Source organism: Ips typographus, linkage group LG13 (genome assembly GCF_016097725.1).
Source record: "Ips typographus isolate SLU linkage group LG13, UJ_Ityp_2.0, whole genome shotgun sequence".
Lineage (NCBI taxonomy): Eukaryota > Metazoa > Arthropoda > Insecta > Coleoptera > Curculionidae > Ips > Ips typographus.
In genome coordinates this window covers 3,905,247-3,923,971 of record NC_138434.1, presented here as the reverse complement: position 1 = coordinate 3,923,971, position 18,725 = coordinate 3,905,247, and the positions used below count along the sequence as shown (strand labels likewise).

At 38.3% G+C, this 18,725-nt stretch overlaps 2 protein-coding genes across 2 annotated transcripts in view; one reads left to right on the top strand and one right to left on the bottom strand.

Moving 5' to 3' along the window:
- Window positions 1-18,725, top strand: part of LOC145737198 (putative G-protein coupled receptor B0563.6) — an 86,604-nt gene that overhangs the window by 3,231 nt on the left and 64,648 nt on the right. The window lies entirely within an intron of this gene.
- LOC145737303 (uncharacterized) lies at window positions 16,537-17,675 on the bottom strand. Its single transcript, XM_081991937.1, has 4 exons — window positions 17,428-17,675; window positions 17,218-17,386; window positions 16,835-17,153; window positions 16,537-16,589 (listed from the first exon to the last, which is right to left on the bottom strand). Exons 1-4 carry the CDS (start codon window positions 17,673-17,675, stop codon window positions 16,537-16,539), a joined length of 789 nt encoding a protein of 262 aa, XP_081848063.1.

The window sequence follows — 18,725 nt, the reverse complement described above, 5'->3', positions numbered from 1 at the left end:
TTTTTTCAAATAAAACATTCATATTCAACCGATATTATTTTTACGAGAAAATCCTCTGGAATCGGCTTTATTTATTTCAGGCACGTTTATATTCACTTTTTTTCTCTCCCACACACTCTTCTCTTTAACGTAAAATCCTTAATTGGTTTCAAATTTACATGCCAAACGACTTTGTGGGAGTTAATACAGTTCAATCAGCACCAGGAAGGAACTTAACCACAAACGCACAAAATTATACTTAACTTCAATTCAATAAATGCATAAAAAGTTACCTAATACCAGAGACTTTGAAAACGGGAATAGCAATTCCCGAGCCAAAAACGGGACTAAACAACACACAAGTACATACTACTACAACTGTTCATCCCTTGTTCATACAAACTAACAACATTCAAACTACTTATCTTGAAAACAAGAAATCAGCATGTGCCTTTATGGACATCAATAAAGCATTTGACAGCGTTTGGCACAAAGGACTACTATACAAACTACACAAACTGAACACACCTAAATACTAATCCACCTTATTAGAAACTTACTGGAAAACAGCTTTCCTTTCCTTTTATTCCTAAGGACTACCACAAGGGTCGCCTTTATCACCCTTCCTCTACAATATCTACTGCCATGACATACACAACCACAATCTACTTGACAGAAACTACATAAGCAAACATGACTACATGGCTTCTAGAGGCATCTCGCAGCTTTAAAACAGTCTATACAAGCTTAAGGAGGTTTCAGAGGCTTCTTGAATCTAAAAATGGCTGCCAGAGGCCTCTGGTACATTAAAAACCGTTTTTGCAAGCGTGAAAAGGTTTGAGAGGCTTGTGGCAACTAAAACTGACTTGTAGATGCTTCTGGTAATACAAAATGGCGGTTTAGAGGCCTCTGGCACTATTAGAAGTCTCTTGGGAAGCTTAAGAAAGTTTCAGAGGCTTCTGGAAACTAAAAATGGCTTTTAGAAGCTTCGGGAACTTAAAAAACAGTCTTGACTAGCTTCGAAAAGTTTTAGAGGGTTTTGACAAGTAAACATGATTAGTAGATGCTTCTAATAATGCAAAATGGCGGTTTAGAGGCCTCTGAAACCATTAGAAATCTGTTGGAAGGCTTAGGAAGGTTTCAGAGGTTTCTGGAATCTTAAAATGGCTGCCAGAGGCTTCTGGAACATTACAAACAGTTTTAGCAAGCTTAAGAAGGTTTCAAACCATTCTGGAAACTAAAAATGGTTGTTTAGAGGCCTCTGGCACTTTTGGAAGTCTCTCGGAAAGATTAAGAAGGTTTCAGAGGCTTCTGGCAACTAAAAATGGCTGCCAGAGGCCTCTGGAACATTACAAACAGTTTTAGCAAGCTTAAGAAGGTTTCAAACCCTTCTGGAAACCTAAAACGGCCGTTTAAAGGCCTCTGGCACATTTGGAAGTCTCTTGGAAAGCTTAAGAACGTTTCAGAGGCTTATGGAATCTAAAAATGACTTCTAGAGGCATCTGGCAGCTTTAAAACAGTCTAAACAAGCTTAAGAAGGTTTCAGAGGCTTCTGGAATCTAAAAATGGCTGCCAGAGGCCGCTGGAACATTAAAAACAGTTTTAGCAAGCTTAAGAAGGTTTCAAACCATTCTGGAAACTAAAAATGGTTGTTTAGAGGCCTCTGGCACTTTTCGAAGTCTCTCGGAAAGATTAAGAAGGTTTCAGAGGCTTCTGGCAACTAAAAATGGCTGCCAGAGGCCTCTGGAACATTACAAACAGTTTTAGCAAGCTTAAGAAGGTTTCAAACCATTCTGGAAACTAAAAATGGTTGTTTAGAGGCCTCTGGCACTTTTGGAAGTCTCTCGGAAAGATTAAGAAGGTTTCAGAGGCTTCTGGCAACTAAAAATGGCTGCCAGAGGCCTCTGGAACATTACAAACAGTTTTAGCAAGCTTAAGAAGGTTTCAAACCATTCTGGAAACTAAAAATGGTTGTTTAGAGGCCTCTGGCACTTTTCGAAGTCTCTCGGAAAGATTAAGAAGGTTTCAGAGGCTTCTGGCAACTAAAAATGGCTGCCAGAGGCCTCTGGAACATTACAAACAGTTTTAGCAAGCTTAAGAAGGTTTCAAACCATTCTGGAAACTAAAAATGGTTGTTTAGAGGCCTCTGGCACTTTTGGAAGTCTCTCGGAAAGATTAAGAAGGTTTCAGAGGCTTCTGGCAACTAAAAATGGCTGCCAGAGGCCTCTGGAACATTACAAACAGTTTTAGCAAGCTTAAGAAGGTTTCAAACCCTTCTGGAAACCTAAAACGGCCGTTTAAAGGCCTCTGGCACATTTGGAAGTCTCTTGGAAAGCTTAAGAACGTTTCAGAGGCTTATGGAATCTAAAAATGACTTCTAGAGGCATCTGGCAGCTTTAAAACAGTCTAAACAAGCTTAAGAAGGTTTCAGAGGCTTCTGGAATCTAAAAATGGCTGCCAGAGGCCGCTGGAACATTAAAAACAGTTTTAGCAAGCTTAAGAAGGTTTCAAACCATTCTGGAAACTAAAAATGGTTGTTTAGAGGCCTCTGGCACTTTTCGAAGTCTCTCGGAAAGATTAAGAAGGTTTCAGAGGCTTATGGAATCTAAAAATGACTTCTAGAGGCATCTGGCAGCTTTAAAACAGTCTAAACAAGCTTAAGAAGGTTTCAGAGGCTTTTGGAATCTTAAAATGGCCGCCAGGTTTCTCTGGAACATTAAAAACACTTTTAGCTATTTTCAGAAGGTTTAAAACCCTTCTGGCAACTAAAGATGGCCGTTGAGAGGCCTCTGGCACTCTTGGAAGTCCCTTGGGAAGCTTCAAAATGTTTAAAAGGCTTCTGGCAAGTAAAAATGACTTGTAGATGCTTCTGGTAAGACAAAATCGCTGTTTAGAGGCCTCTGGCACTTTTGGAAGTCTCTTGGAATGCTTAAGAAGGTTTCAGAGGCTTCTGGCAACTAAAAATGGCTTCTAGAAACTTCTGGTACATTAAAAATAGTCTTAACTAGCTTCGAAAGGTTTTAGAGGCTTTTGACAAGTAAAAATGACTAATAGATAATTCTGATAATGCAAAATGGCGGTTTAGAGGCCTCTGGCACCATTAGAAGTCTGTTGGAAAGCTTAAGAAGGTTTCAGAGGTTTCTGGAATCTTAAAATGGCTGCCAGAGGCCTCTGGAACATTAAAAACAGTTTTAGCAAGCTTAAGAAGGTTGCAAACCCTTCTGGAAACTAAAAATGGTTGTTTAGAGGCCTCTGGCACTTTTGGAAGTCTCTCGGAAAGCTTAAGAAGGTTTCAGAGGCTTCTGGCAACTAAAAATGGCTTATGGAATCTAAAAATGACTTCTAGAGGCATCTGGCAGCTTTAAAACAGTCTAAACAAGCTTAAGAAGGTTTCAGAGGCTTCTGGAATCTAAAAATGGCTACCAGAGGCCTCTGGAACATTAAAAACAGTTTTAGCAAGCTTAAGAAGGTTTCAAACCCTTCTGGAAACCAAAAACGGCCGTTTAAAGGCCTCTGGCACATTTGGAAGTCTCTTGGAAAGCTTAAGAACGTTTCAGAGGCTTATGGAATCTAAAAATGGCCGGCAGATTTCTCTGGAACATTAAAAACAGTTTTAGCAATCTTCAGAAGGTTTAAAACCCTTCTGGCAACTAAAGATGGCCGTTTAGAGGCCTCTGGCACTGTTGGAAGTTCCTTGGGAAGCTTCAAAATGTTTAAAAGGCTTCTGGCAAGTAAAAATGACTTGTAGATACTTCTGGTAAGACAAAATCGCTGTTTAGAGGCCTGTGGCACTTTTGGAAGTCTCTTGGAATGCTTAAGAAGGTTTCAGAGGCTTCTGGCAACTAAAAATGGCTTCTAGAAACTTCTGGTACATTAAAAACTGCCGTTTAAAGGACTCTGGCACATTTGGAAGTCTCTTGGAAAGCTTAAGAACGTTTCAGAGGCTTATAGAATCTAAAAATGGTTGCCAGAGGCCTCTGGAACATTAAAAACAGTTTTATCAAGCTTAAGAAAGTTTCAAACCCTTCTGGAAACCTAAAAATGGCCGTTTAAAGGCCCATGGCACTTTTGGAAGTCTCTTGGAAAGCTTAAGAACGTTTCAGAGGCTTATGGAATCTAAAAATGACTTCTAGAGGCATCTGTCAGCTTTAAAACAGTCTAAACAAGCTTAAGAAGGTTTCAGAGGCTTCTGGAATCTAAAAATGGCTGCCAGAGGCCTCTGGAACATTAAAAACAGTTTTAGCAAGCTTAAGAAGGTTTCAAACCCTTCTGGAAACTAAAAATGGCCGTTTAGAGGCCTCTGGCACTGTTGGAAGTCCCTTGGGAAGCTTAAGAACGTTTCAGAGGCTTTTGGAATCTAAAAATGACTTCTAGAGGCATCTGTCAGCTTTAAAACAGTCTAAACAAGCTTAAGAAGGTTTCAGGGGCTTCTGGAATCTTAAAATGGCTGCCAGAGGCCTCTGGAACATTAAAAACAGTTTTAGCAAGCTTAAGAAGGTTTCAAACCCTTCTGGAAACTAAAAATGGCCGTTTAGAGGCCTCTGACACTTTTGGAAGTCTCTCGGAAAGCTTAAGAAGGTTTCAGAGGCTTCTGGCAACTAAAAATGGCTGCCAGAGGCCTCTGGAACATTAAAAACAGTTTTAGCAAGCTTAAGAAGGTTTCAAACCCTTCTGGAAACCAAAAACGGCCGTTTAAAGGCCTCTGGCACTTGTGGAAGTCTCTTGGAAAGCTTAAGAACGTTTCAGAGGCTTATGGAATCAAAAAATGACTTCTAGAGGCATCTGGCAGCTTTAAAATAGTCTAAACAAGCTTAAGAAGGTTTCAGGGGCTTCTGGAGTCTTAAAATGGCTGCCAGAGGCCTCTGGAACATTAAAAACAGTTTTAGCAAGCTTAAGAAGGTTTCAAACCCTTCTGGAAACTAAAAACGGCCCTTTAAAGGCCTCTGGCACTTGTGGAAGTCTCTTGGAAAGCTTAAGAACGTTTCAGAGGCTTATGGAATCTAAAAATGACTTCTAGAGGCATCTGGCAGCTTTAAAACAGTCTAAACAAGCTTAAGAAGGTTTCAGAGGCTTCTGGAATCTAAAAATAGCTGCCAGAGGCCTCTGGAACATTACAAACAGTTTTAGCAAGCTTAAGAAGGTTTCAAACCCTTCTGGAAACTAAAAATGGCCGTTTAAAGGCCTCTGGCACTTGTGGAAGTCTCTTGGAAAGCTTAAGAACGTTTCAGAGGCTTATGGAATCTAAAAATGACTTCTAGAGGCATCTGGCAGCTTTAAAACAGTCTAAACAAGCTTAAGAAGGTTTCAGAGGCTTCTGGAATCTAAAAATGGCTGCCAAAGGCCTCTGGCACATTAAAACCCGTTTTTGCAAGCGTGAAAAAGTTTGTGGCAACTAAAACTGACTTGTAGATGCTTCTGGTAATACAAAATGGCGGTTTAGAGGCCTCTGGCACTATTAGAAGTCTCTTGGGAAGCTTAAGAAAGTTTCAGAGGCTTCTGGAAACTAAAAATGGCTTCTAGAGGCCTCTGGAACATTAAAAACAGTTTTAGCAAGCTTAAGAAGGTTTCAAACCCTTCTGGAAACCAAAAACGGCCGTTTAAAGGCCTCTGGCACATTTGGAAGTCTCTTGGAAAGCTTAAGAACGTTTCAGAGGCTTATGGAATCTAAAAATGACTTCTAGAGGCATCTGGCAGCTTTAAAACAGTCTAAACAAGCTTGAGAAGGTTTCAGAGGCTTCTGGAATCTAAAAATGGCTGCCAGAGGCCTCTGGAACATTAAAAACAGTTTTAGTAAGCTTAAGAAGGTTTCAAACCCTTCTGGAAACCAAAAACGGCCGTTTAAAGGCCTCTGGCACATTTGGAAGTCTCTTGGAAAGCTTAAGAACGTTTCAGAGGCTTATGGAATCTAAAAATGACTTCTAGAGGCATCTGGCAGCTTTAAAACAGTCTAAACAAGCTTGAGAAGGTTTCAGAGGCTTCTGGAATCTAAAAATGGCTGCCATAGGCCTCTGGAACATTAAAAACAGTTTTTTAGCAAGCTTAAGAAGGTTTCAAACCCTTCTGGAAACTAAAAATGGCCGTTTAAAGGCCCATGGCAAATTTGGAAGTCTCTTGGAAAGCTTAAGAAGGTTTCAGAGGCTTCTGGAATCTAAAAATGGCTGCCAGAGGCCTCTGGAACATTAAAAACAGTTTTTTAGCAAGCTTAAGAAGGTTTCAAACCCTTCTGGAAACCAAAAACGGCCGTTTAAAGGCCTCTGGCACATTTGGAAGTCTCTTGGAAAGCTTAAGAACGTTTCAGAGGCTTATGGAATCTAAAAATGACTTCTAGAGGCATCTGGCAGCTTTAAAACAGTCTAAACAAGCTTGAGAAGGTTTCAGAGGCTTCTGGAATCTAAAAATGGCTGCCAGAGGCCTCTGGAACATTAAAAACAGTTTTAGTAAGCTTAAGAAGGTTTCAAACCCTTCTGGAAACCAAAAACGGCCGTTTAAAGGCCTCTGGCACATTTGGAAGTCTCTTGGAAAGCTTAAGAACGTTTCAGAGGCTTATGGAATCTAAAAATGACTTCTAGAGGCATCTGGCAGCTTTAAAACAGTCTAAACAAGCTTAAGAAGGTTTCAGAGGCTTCTGGAATCTAAAAATGGCTGCCAGAGGCCTCTGGAACATTAAAAACAGTTTTAGCAAGCTTAAGAAGGTTTCAAACCCTTCTGAAAACCAAAAACGGCCGTTTAAAGGCCTCTGGCACTTGTGGAAGTCTCTTGGAAAGCTTAAGAACGTTTCAGAGGCTTATGGAATCTAAAAATGACTTCTAGAGGCATCTGGCAGCTTTAAAACAGTCTAAACAAGCTTAAGAAGGTTTCAGAGGCTTCTGGAATCTAAAAATGGCTGCCAGAGGCTTCTGGAACATTACAAACAGTTTTAGCAAGCTTAAGAAGGTTTCAAACCATTCTGGAAACTAAAAATGGTTGTTTAGAGGCCTCTGGCACTTTTGGAAGTCTCTCGGAACGCTTAAGAAGGTTTCAGAGGCTTCTGGAATCTAAAAATGGCTGCCAGAGGCCTCTGGAACATTAAAAACAGTTTTAGCAAGCTTAAGAAGGTTTCAAACCCTTCTGGAAACTAAAAATGGCCGTTTAGAGGCCTCTGGCACTGTTGGAAGTCCCTTGGGAAGCTTAAGAACGTTTCAGAGGCTTTTGGAATCTAAAAATGACTTCTAGAGGCATCTGGCAGCTTTAAAACAGTCTAAACAAGCTTAAGAAGGTTTCAGAGGCTTCTGGAATCTAAAAATGGCTACCAGAGGCCTCTGGAACATTAAAAACAGTTTTAGCAAGCTTAAGAAGGTTTCAAACCCTTCTGGAAACTAAAAATGGCCGTTTAGAGGCCTCTGGCACTGTTGGAAGTCCCTTGGGAAGCTTAAGAACGTTTCAGAGGCTTTTGGAATCTAAAAATGACTTCTAGAGGCATCTGGCAGCTTTAAAACAGTCTAAACAAGCTTAAGAAGGTTTCAGAGGCTTCTGGCAACTAAAAATGGCTGCCAGAGGCCTCTGGAACATTAAAAACAGTTTTAGCAAGCTTAAGAAGGTTTCAAACCCTTCTGGAAACCTAAAATGGCCGTTTAAAGGCCTCTGGCACATTTGGAAGTCTCTTGGAAAGCTTAAGAAGGTTTGAGAGGCTTCTGGCAACTAAAAATGGCTGCCAGAGGCCTCTGGAACATTAAAAACAGTTTTAGCAAGCTTAAGAAGGTTTCAAACCCTTCTGGAAACTAAAAATGGCCGTTTAGAGGCCTCTGGCACTGTTGGAAGTCCCTTGGGAAGCTTAAGAACGTTTCAGAGGCTTATGGAATCTAAAAATGACTTCTAGAGGCATCTGGCAGCTTTAAAACAGTCTAAACAAGCTTAAGAAGGTTTCAGAGGCTTCTGGAATCTAAAAATGGCTGCCAGAGGCCTCTGGAACATTAAAAACAGTTTTAGCAAGCTTAAGAAGGTTTCAAACCCTTCTGGAAACTAAAAATGGCCGTTTAGAGGCCTCTGGCACTTTTGGAAGTCTCTCGGAAAGATTAAGAAGGTTTCAGAGGCTTCTGGCAACTAAAAATGGCTGCCAGAGGCCTCTGGAACATTACAAACAGTTTTAGCAAGCTTAAGAAGGTTTCAAACCCTTCTGGAAACCAAAAATGGCCGTTTAAAGGCCCATGGCACATTTGGAAGTCTCTTGGAAAGCATAAGAACGTTTCAGAGGCTTATGGAATCTAAAAATGACTTCTAGAGGCATCTGGCAGCTTTAAAACAGTCTAAACAAGCTTAAGAAGGTTTCAGAGGCTTTTGGAATCTTAAAATGGCCGCCAGATTTCTCTGGAACATTAAAAACACTTTTAGCTATCTTCAGAAGGTTTAAAACCCTTCTGGCAACTAAAGATGGCAGTTTAGAGGCCTCTGGCACTCTTGGAAGTCCCTTCGGAAGCTTCAAAATGTTTAAAAGTCTTCTGGCAAGTAAAAATGACTTGTAGATGCTTCTGGTAAGACAAAATCGCTGTTTAGAGGCCCTGTGGCACTTTTGGAAGTCTCTTGGAATGCTTAAGAAGGTTTCAGAGGCTTCTGGAATCTAAAAATGGCTGCCAGAGGCCTCTGGAACATTAAAAACAGTTTTAGCAAGCTTAAGAAGGTTTCAAACCCTTCTGGAAACTAAAAATGGCCGTTTAGAGGCCTCTGGCACTTTTGGAAGTCTCTCGGAAAGATTAAGAAGGTTTCAGAGGCTTCTGGCAACTAAAAATGGCTGCCAGAGGCCTCTGGAACATTACAAACAGTTTTAGCAAGCTTAAGAAGGTTTCAAACCCTTCTGGAAACCAAAAATGGCCGTTTAAAGGCCCATGGCACATTTGGAAGTCTCTTGGAAAGCATAAGAACGTTTCAGAGGCTTATGGAATCTAAAAATGACTTCTAGAGGCATCTGGCAGCTTTAAAACAGTCTAAACAAGCTTAAGAAGGTTTCAGAGGCTTTTGGAATCTTAAAATGGCCGCCAGATTTCTCTGGAACATTAAAAACACTTTTAGCTATCTTCAGAAGGTTTAAAACCCTTCTGGCAACTAAAGATTGCCGTTTAGAAGCCTCTGGCACTCTTGGAAGTCCCTTGGGAAGCTTCAAAATGTTTAAAAGTCTTCTGGCAAGTAAAAATGACTTGTAGATGCTTCTGGTAAGACAAAAGCGCTGTTTAGAGGCCCTGTGGCACTTTTGGAAGTCTCTTGGAATGCTTAAGAAGGTTTAAAAGTCTTCTGGCAACTAAAAATGGCTTCTAGAAACTTCTGGTACATTAAAAATAGTCTTAACTAGCTTCGAAAGGTTTTAGAAGCTTTTGACAAGTAAAAATGACTAATAGATAATTCTGGTAATACAAAATCTTAGAAAACTTCTCAGTTCGTGTTTATCCTTCGGTATTGGCCATTCTCTGATTGCTTGGATCGTCCGAATTCCGTCGACCGACACCAAATGCCCAAGAAATTCGACTTCGACAATGACGTATACAACCACAATCTACTTGACATAAAACTACATAAGCAAACATGATTACATTCTACCATATGCTGACGACACTGCACTCATAGTTCATGCCAAAACTACGGCAAAATGTTGCCATGTCGGTCTTGGCTCGCTTTGTTCCTTTCTCAACAACAATGGGCCTATGTCGTATAATATATTGTACAACAAGTGAAAAAGAATTATTTTGTTTACGTTCAAGATTAGCTGTAATTGGTCTATCTATTTCTTTACGCACGCTGAAGATTGTCTAGGATTCGGTATTCGTTCAACCGTTGGCAATTGCCTACTTATCCGTTCTCTAAACTGTTAAGGAATGAACCAATATCCCTGTAGGAATAGAAAAAGACCATTCTAGGTCGATAGAAGTTCAATTTAATACTAAAACCACCAGAGTCAATCAATTCCAACTTTATATAGTAAAATTCCCTTTTATATTAGAATAATTCAATGGCAAACATAATGCCGGATCGGCCCGCGATAATCCAATCTCGGTGAGGGTAAAACTAATCAAACTGTCACGTGTTTATCTAAATTACGGGCGAAACAATAAATAATACGTGCTTTTAATCACCAATTTACGAATAATCAAAAAAAAAACAAGCCGCTTATGCTGCAACGACGTCATATCCAATGATGATAGGAGCGATAGCGTTTGGTTCTGCACAAAAACCTGACAATCTATTACTTCAATGAGTAGTTTATAGATCGATGGAGTGACAGCTGTCAACTGTCAAAAATCATCAACTATAAACTGACGTTCAAGATGGCGTCGAATGACAATGACAACGAACAATTTAACGACATTTTTTTCAACAAACGTTAAAGCTACACGTTTGTATATGACATTCTATACTTAAAATTGACACTAAACTAAAATTTGTCATAATTTATATTATTATAAAATATTATATATTTATTATTATTTATATTATTTTTTATTATTCCAGCTTCTGTCGCTCTAAGGTTTATAAAAATAAAGTTGCATTTAAATAAACTGTTTGTCTAAATTTGATTTACCAGTTTTCCAATGTGTAAACCACATTTTAAAGGTCACGTGACTAATTTTGACAGATGTCAACTAACCTTTACAGTGTTGCAAGCTCAAAATTGCATTACCAACGTCACGTGACGTGTATTGTACAATTTCAGCTTTTACATCTGTAGAAATTTAATTTAGCAAATTTTTAACGAATAAACTACATTTTGAAGGTCACGTGACTGTTTTTGACAGAAGTCAATTGACATTTACACTGTTGAAAACTCAAAAATTGCATTATTCACGTCACGTAACGTGTATTTTACAATTTCAGCTTCTTCAACTGTAGAAATTTAATTTAGCAAAGTTTTGAAGAATAAACTAAATTTTTAAAATCACGTGACTGTTTTTGACAGATGTCAATTGACATTTACATTGTTGCAAACTCAAAAATTGCATTATTAACGTCACGTGACGTGTATTGTACAATTTCAGCTTTTACAACTGTAGAAATTTAATTTACCAAATTTTTAACGAATAAACTACATTTTGAAGGTCACGTGACTGTTTTTGACAGATGTCAATTGATATTTACACTGTTGCAAACTCAAAAATTGCATTACTAACGTCACGTAACGTGTATTTTACAATTTCAGCTTCTTCAACTGTAGAAATTTAATTTAGCAAAGTTTTGAAGAATAAACTAAATTTTTAAGGTCACGTGACTGTTTTTGACAGATGTCAATTGACATTTACACTGTTGCAAACTCAAAAATTGCATTATTACCATCACGTGAGGTGTATTTTACAATTTCAGCTTTTACAACTCTGTAAATTTAATTTAGCATATTTTTAACGAATAAACTACATTTTGAAGGTCACGTGACTGTTTTTGACAGATGTCAATTGACATTTACACTGTTGCAAACTCAAAAATTTTATTATCAACGTCCCATGACTTGTATTTTAGAATTTCAGCTTTTACAATTGTAGACATTTAATTTAGCACATTTTAGACAAATAAACTACATTTTAATTATCACGTGATTGTTTTTGTGTTTTTGACAGATGTCAATTGGCATTTACAGTCTTGCAAGCGCAAAACACGTCATGCCTCTCCAACCACAAGAAAACCGTATTTTGATGGTTGAGCTCTTCAGAGCAGATTTTGACTGTATTGACGTATTGGACAGTTGTCACGTGACACTAGAACACTAGTTACCTAAACAGTCACGTGACGTTTATCAAAATAATTACCCTGAAGCTGTAAAGCAGGTAAAGTTTTTGCAACTGCAAGACAACTGTATTTTAACACATTAATTTTTTCAAACCAGATTTTGATCGCATCAAACAGTTGTCACGTGACGATAGTACACTCTTTACGTAAAAAGTCACTTGACAACAGACCAGATTTTAACGTATCAGACAGTTATCACGTGAGACTAGAACTCTATTTACTTGAACAGTCACGTGACAACTATCAAAATAGTTACCATGGAGCTGTGAAGCACGTCATGTAGCCGCAACTGCAAGAAAACAGTGTTTTAAGTGTTTGAGCTCTACATACCATAATTTGACTGTTTTGACATTTCAGACAGTTGCCACGTGACACTAAAACACTATTTATTTAAACAGTCACGTGACAACTATCAAAATAATTACCATAAAGCTGCAAAGCATGTCAAGTAACTGCAACTGCAAGAAAACTGTCTTTCTAGTGTTTGAGCTTTACAGACCAGATTTTGACGTATCAGACAGTTGTCACGTGACACTAGAACTCTATTTATTTGAACAGTCACGTGACAACTATCAAAATAATTACCATGGTGCTGTAAAGCACGTCATGTAGCCGCAACTGCAAGAAAACAGTATTTTAAGTGTTTGAGCTCTACATACCATAATTTGACTGTTTTGACGTATCAGACAGTTGTCACGTGACAATAGAGCATTATTTACCTAAACAGTCACGTGACAACTATCAAAATAATTACCATGAAGCTGTAAAACACGTCATATCTCTTCAAGCACAAGACAACGGTATTTTGACTTTTTGAGCTCTTCAGAGCAGATTTTGACTGTTTTACATAATAGGCAGTTGTCACGTGACGCTAGATCATCAGTTACTAAGGCGGTCACGTGACAATTATCAAAATTATTGTCACGTGACCAATTGAATAATTGTCATGCAACTGCAAGAAAACTGTATTTCGAGTGTTTGAGCTTTACAGACCAGATTTTGACGTATCAGACAGTTGTCACGTGACACTAGAACCCTACTTACTTAAACATTCACGTGACAACTATCAAAATAATTACCATAAAGCTGTAAATCACGCAACTAAAGCAATCACTTGAAAAACGTTTAAATATTAATGTTAAACTACGTTAAATGTACTTTATAGCTTCAGAAGTCAAATTTTGATAGGCAATACGTCCGTTTTTGACATATTTACATCTGTCACAGTTTACATCTGTCAAACACCACTCCATAAAGCTATAAAACCACAAAAACCAGCTTAAAAGCACTGTTACAGTTCATACAGTTGAACATTATAGTAAATGCTGGTTTATAGGTCTATGAATAAAAATTGGATCGTTGTGACGTGTATTTGAAGCATATATCAAAACTATCAAAATCTTCTCCGTGAAGCTATAAAATGACAAAACTTTACTAAAACTAGTACAATCAGTTAAAATTAAATTTAAAAGTTTTTTATAACTCCATGAAACAGGAAACTCTAAAATGCTTTAAATTAGCCTAAAATACACTAATTTAGGCTTACAAAACTGAAAATTAGCCTAAAATTACCAAAGTTAATTAGAAATAGCCAGAAATTACTGAAAATCACTTAAATTTGAATTGAAAATTAGCTTAGAATAGTCAAACCTATCTCAAAAAGTCTTAAATTAGCGTAAAATGCACTAATTTAGGCAAAAAACTGAAAATTAGCCTAAATTTGTTGAAAAATCTGACAATACCAAAAATGTTCCTAAAATTTAATAATTTAGGCTAAAATATTGAAAATTAGCCTAAAATTGTCAAAGTTACGTCAAGAATACAAAAATGCCATAAATTTGACTAAAATGCTTTAAATAAGCTTCAAATGCACTGATTTGGGTCACTGAAATTGTCAAAACCAACTCGAAAAGCCTAAAATGCCTAAAGATTAGCCTATAAATGACAAAACGATTTCGAAAGGCCTAAAACCCATTAATTTAGGTTAAAATGCTGTAAATCAGCCTAAAATTGTCAAAGTGACGTCAAGAATACTAAAATGCCATAAATTAGCTTAAAATGGCCTGATTTGGGCTAAAATGCAAAAAATTATCCGAAAATTGTTAAAACTATCTCCAAAAGCCTAAAATGCCTAAAGATTAGCCTATAAATGTCAAAACGATTTCGAAAAGCCTAAAACGCATTAATTTAGGTTAAAATGCTGTAAATCAGCCTAAAATGTCTTAAATTGGTCGATTTGGTTAAAATGCTGAAAATTACCCCAAAATTTAATTATTTAGGCTAAAATATTGAAAATTAGCCTAAAATTGTCAAAGTTACGTCAAGAATACTAAAATGCCAAAAATTAGCCTAAAATGCCTGAAATCATAAATCCAGTGAGTCCAAATACTTTTCCTGATATTATTTCAGTAAAAAAGAGCAACATGACGAAAATGCTGTTTTGTAACCGCGGAAGGCGAGAAAAGTAGTAAAACTCTATAAAGTGATGTTTTTACGAGCCCCCGGAGCCTTTTTCGTGGTTTCTCTTGCTGTCGACGTGTTTTCATATTATATGGGCCATTTTCTATAACTTTCCATGTTCGACTGTAGATTTTTTTATATTACATAAGTAAAAATGTGTAAGTAATCCACAAATTTGAGGAATTTGAGGAGTCGATTAAAATGCCCCTTTAAAAATTTAAAAATTTTTAGTACTTCCGGAGATATCCAAAATTCATATTTTTTATCAGAATATTTATTAATTTTTTTGTTTATTTTTATACTAATTTATTTGATAAGATAACTGAATACAAAAGACACTTTACCAGTGCCACTTTTTCTCCTCTACAACGTGACAATATCAAATTTTTGAAATGGGCTATTTTTTCTGTGAAGAGTGGATACGATACAAGGAAATAAAGAGTGAAGGCAGAAATACGACGAATAAAGACCGAATATTGGGAAACCTTCACTGCGGATATGGAACACGACCTCTATGGCAGCCAGAAGAAGATTGATAAGACGAAGGAAACGCGAAGTCAACGAATATGTTACAGTAACAACTATCCCCGGTGAGGCATGGATAAATTACTTCAAACAACTGTTTGGAGAAGATGAGACTCAACACCAGGATAAGCCAGCAATGGCAGAAGCAACTACCCATATCACCCAGAATTCAGATCACAGAAAAGCCCCAGGAATCGACGAATTGAACAACGAACTGATAAAGTACGGAGGTAAACCACTAAGCGAAGAACTATCCAGTCTTTACCAGAAGATCTTAAATGAAACAACTATACCAAACGACTGGAAGAAAAGCATTACTATCCCTATCTTCAAAATAGGCGACAAAAACAACCAGGAAACTACAGAGGAATAACTCTCCTAAACGCCGTGATGAAACTATTCACGAAAATCATATGCGGTATCATCTCAGAACAAATACTCAAAATGGAAGAACAGCAGGGATTCAGGAAAAACAAGTCTACCACAGACGAACAGGTCTACCATCAATCGAATACGAGACACCGGCGTATATGTGCTTCATAGATCTAAGCAAAGCATTTGATCGAGTGAGGCTAAATGACATCAGAACCATATTGAGACGGGGCAGCACTCCGGAAGAAATAGTTAGAACTATTGAAAACATGAACACCAATACAGGTACCAGAATACTTGTGAACAACTGCCTGACCCAAGAAGTGCTCATATCAACAGGAATAAGACAGGAAGACTCTCTAAGCCCGGTACTCCTCAACCTAATCATGAACAATCCTAAACGCTGGACATGGTTACAGAACTAATAAAGGAGAAATAACAATACTGTGCTACGCGGATGACGCAGCAATTATATCAGAAAAGGAAGATGAGCTGCAGAGACTGCTTCATCAATTCTACCTGACAGCGAAAAAAAATAAATAGGACAAAATCACTAGTTGTAGCAAAGGAACCTAGAAGATGCAAACTAGCTGTTAACGACGAAATAGTAGAACAGGTCCTTCAGATACTTAGTGGTAACCGCTCATCAAACGAGGAGATCTGTGGTAAAGAATCAAATAAATAAGGCCTCTAGAATAGCCGGAGTGTGAAAAACATTATATGGAAAAACCAGTTCCTAAAAATAGGAGCAAAGACCAGAATATGTATACCTCATGCGTAAAACCACGGCAGACACCAACAGAACCAAGAGAACCAACCCGAACGGCAGAGATGAGAACGCTACGTGACAGAATACCCAACCAAGAAATAAGACAAATCTGCGACATACAGAGATTGACGAGACAGAGACGGCAAGAGTGGAATCAACACATCAACAGAATGAAAGACGGAAAACCACACTCTAGAAGACCGCCGGACAGACCACCAAAGAGGTGGAGGGATAGCTGAATGTCGACGTTGCAAGGAACCCCTTAAAGCTGGAAAAACAGGCTGAAAGCCTATTTCAAGAAGAAGAAGAGAAGAAGAAGCTATTTTTTCTGATTTCTGTTAAGTCACTTGACATTTCTTCACGTGACATTATTGACATTTTCAAACCAATGAACATGTGACACTGTTAAATCACGGAATTCCCTCTGAATTTCTAATCAATTGTTGGTTGATTTTATTGCACTCCTCACAAATGTTCTTGGATGTTCAAATGGTTAGTTGGCTAACCATTTTTGCATCCAAGAATATTTGTGAGGAGTTGGATCGGAGGTTGATTTCCTTACCCTGTAGCCTTTTGGGCAGGCGGGGGGAAATGTGGGAGGTGTAGCTAGAGCCCAGTTAGCACCGAGTTAGCTACGGATAGGTTCTTCCCAAGTTTTGAGAATAAATTCTCGCCAACCATGGAAGAATAAATCAGTGAGGGGAAGTCTTCTTCTTGGTTTGTTGGTCCTGGCTGTCATCTGAAACTAAAAAACAGAAAAACATTAATATTAACTTTACCTCAAAAGAAGTTAGGTCAATATGGTGAGTTTGTCTAATCCGGGTGGTTGTCATGTTCGGGTGTTCAGCGCTGTTATCTATCGTCCAGGAGCTGTCCACCCGAACATGACATTCCGCCATCCTGTCAAAGGACTTGCGTGCGTGTTCTTTGATCTTCTCTGTCGCTGTCTTGTATTGAAGATCTCTGGTGATGGTGTCGTTTCTGACATACCACGGGGCGACGATAGCGCTATGTTTTCCACTGCTTTAAGGCGCTTCAAGTGTGTCTTCGCTGCATATCCCCAGGCTGCTGAGGCGTATGTCAGGTGTGCTTGGATGATGGCCCTGATAAGAGTCAGCTTGGTCTTGACGCTGGTTTTGGCGTTTCTACCGATGACTGGATAGAGTTGAGTCATCTGGCAAGCTTTGCTTTCGTCCGGGCTGATACTCCATGGAATATCTTCAACTTCAACTCGGAGGTTGGTTTCCGTTCTGAATTTGCGCTGCTTGCTAAATAGAATAGCTTGAGTTTTGGCGGCGTTCAGTTGGATCTTCCATTTCGTTCACCACTTTTCCAGTGTCTTCAGTTCGTCATGGAGTCTTCGTGTGAATAGCCTGACGTTCCTGGATTTTGCCAGTAGTGCGGTGTCGTCTGCGTATAGCGCCAGGTTCCATCCTGCTGCGCGCGGTATGTCGCTGGTGTAGATGTTGTACAGGATTTGTGAGAGGACTGCCCCCTGCTTCCATATCCCTGTACGTCGAACAAACTCCTTCCGTCTTCACTCTGAAATTTCGTGCTGGCAGGAAAGATCTCACTAAATTCACTTGGCTGATTGAGAATCTGGTATCCAGCATCTTGATAAGCAGTACTTGATGCCAAACGCGATCAAAGATACGTCCAGCAAGACTGCTCCGGTTGCTTCTTTGTGATTCAATCCACTTGCGATGAATTCTACCATTCGGAGGATCTGTTGTTCTGTCGAGTGTCCAAACTGCTCATCAGGAATGATGTTCAGCTCTTCTTCGGTTTCTTTGAGCCTCTTCAGGATGATTTCTTCCTCTAATTTCCCCATGCTTGGAAGTAAACTGATTGGTCTGTAGTTCTGGGGAAATTGTTGATCTTTTCCTGGTTTTGGAAACAAAATCTAAGAAAGAGGTACTAAGAATTTTTAAAGCGGCATTTTATTCGACTCCCAATTGCCCAGTTATCTCTTGAAATACCCGAGATTCCCATGATGAAACGGGCACCGTGTATAAAAGAACATTTTCGTATTATTAAATCTTCCATAATTTACGAGTATACGAAACACATTTTATTTGCCGACCCTCTCTCAAACGAAATGATTGACTGTCGCTTTTTGTCATTTTCTGTTATTCCCTTTTTTCCGGCATGTAAAAAAGGGCAAAATGTGGGAAGGTACTTTTGTTAGCCAGTTTACGTAGGCCCTTTGAGGCCAAAAGGTATTTTTGCGTGTGTTATAAGAAAATGATTGAGGTTAACAACTCCAGATGAAGCTTTTACGAGAAGATATGTGTATGTTGAGTAAACTTGTTTTTTTTTAAATCTTTAGTTAGGAATTATACTTATTAGGTTAAAAGCAGTACAAATTTGTACAAGTTTTCCATTATACGACTCTGAAAACTGTCTATTTTTCCGCTTTGTTTGATTCATTGTCGAGAAAATGTACCTTTTTCTACGAGCGTGCGCGAATTATAACATTCTCGCACTATTTTCATTCTCAAAAGATAGATTTTTCCCGCACTAGGGTGGAAAAACTATGTAGTGCGGGAAAATCATGTATTAGATTCTAAATTATTATTCCAGTATTATTATACAAATCCCAGAAATGTTTAGTGTAATTATTTCAGCACACTGATTGTCATTTGCGGTAAAGTTACTTTTCCGCATTGCAAGATTTCTATCTGTTATTATTAATATTTAATCGAAGTAACAACTTTACCGCACTAGTGTGGAAAAGTTACTTTTCCGCACTCAATTTATTTTTCAAAAAAAAAAATATTTAAATCAAAAAATCGTAAGTGTATATATGATTTCTCAATTAAGAATATACTTTTAATTTTTGCTTTTAATCACCCTTGAAAATTCTTGACAATTCTAGTTT

Coding starts and splice junctions, on each gene's coding strand:
- LOC145737303 (XM_081991937.1), bottom strand. CDS start 17,675: ATGGGGAAATTAGAGGAAGAAATCATCCTGAAGAGGCTCAAAGAAACC. Junction 17,387..17,427: donor CCAGATTCTCAATCAGCCAA/GTGAATTTAGTG, acceptor ACGAAATTTCAG/AGTGAAGACGGAAGGAGTTT. Junction 17,154..17,217: donor GCAAAATCCAGGAACGTCAG/GCTATTCACACG, acceptor ACGAAATGGAAG/ATCCAACTGAACGCCGCCAA.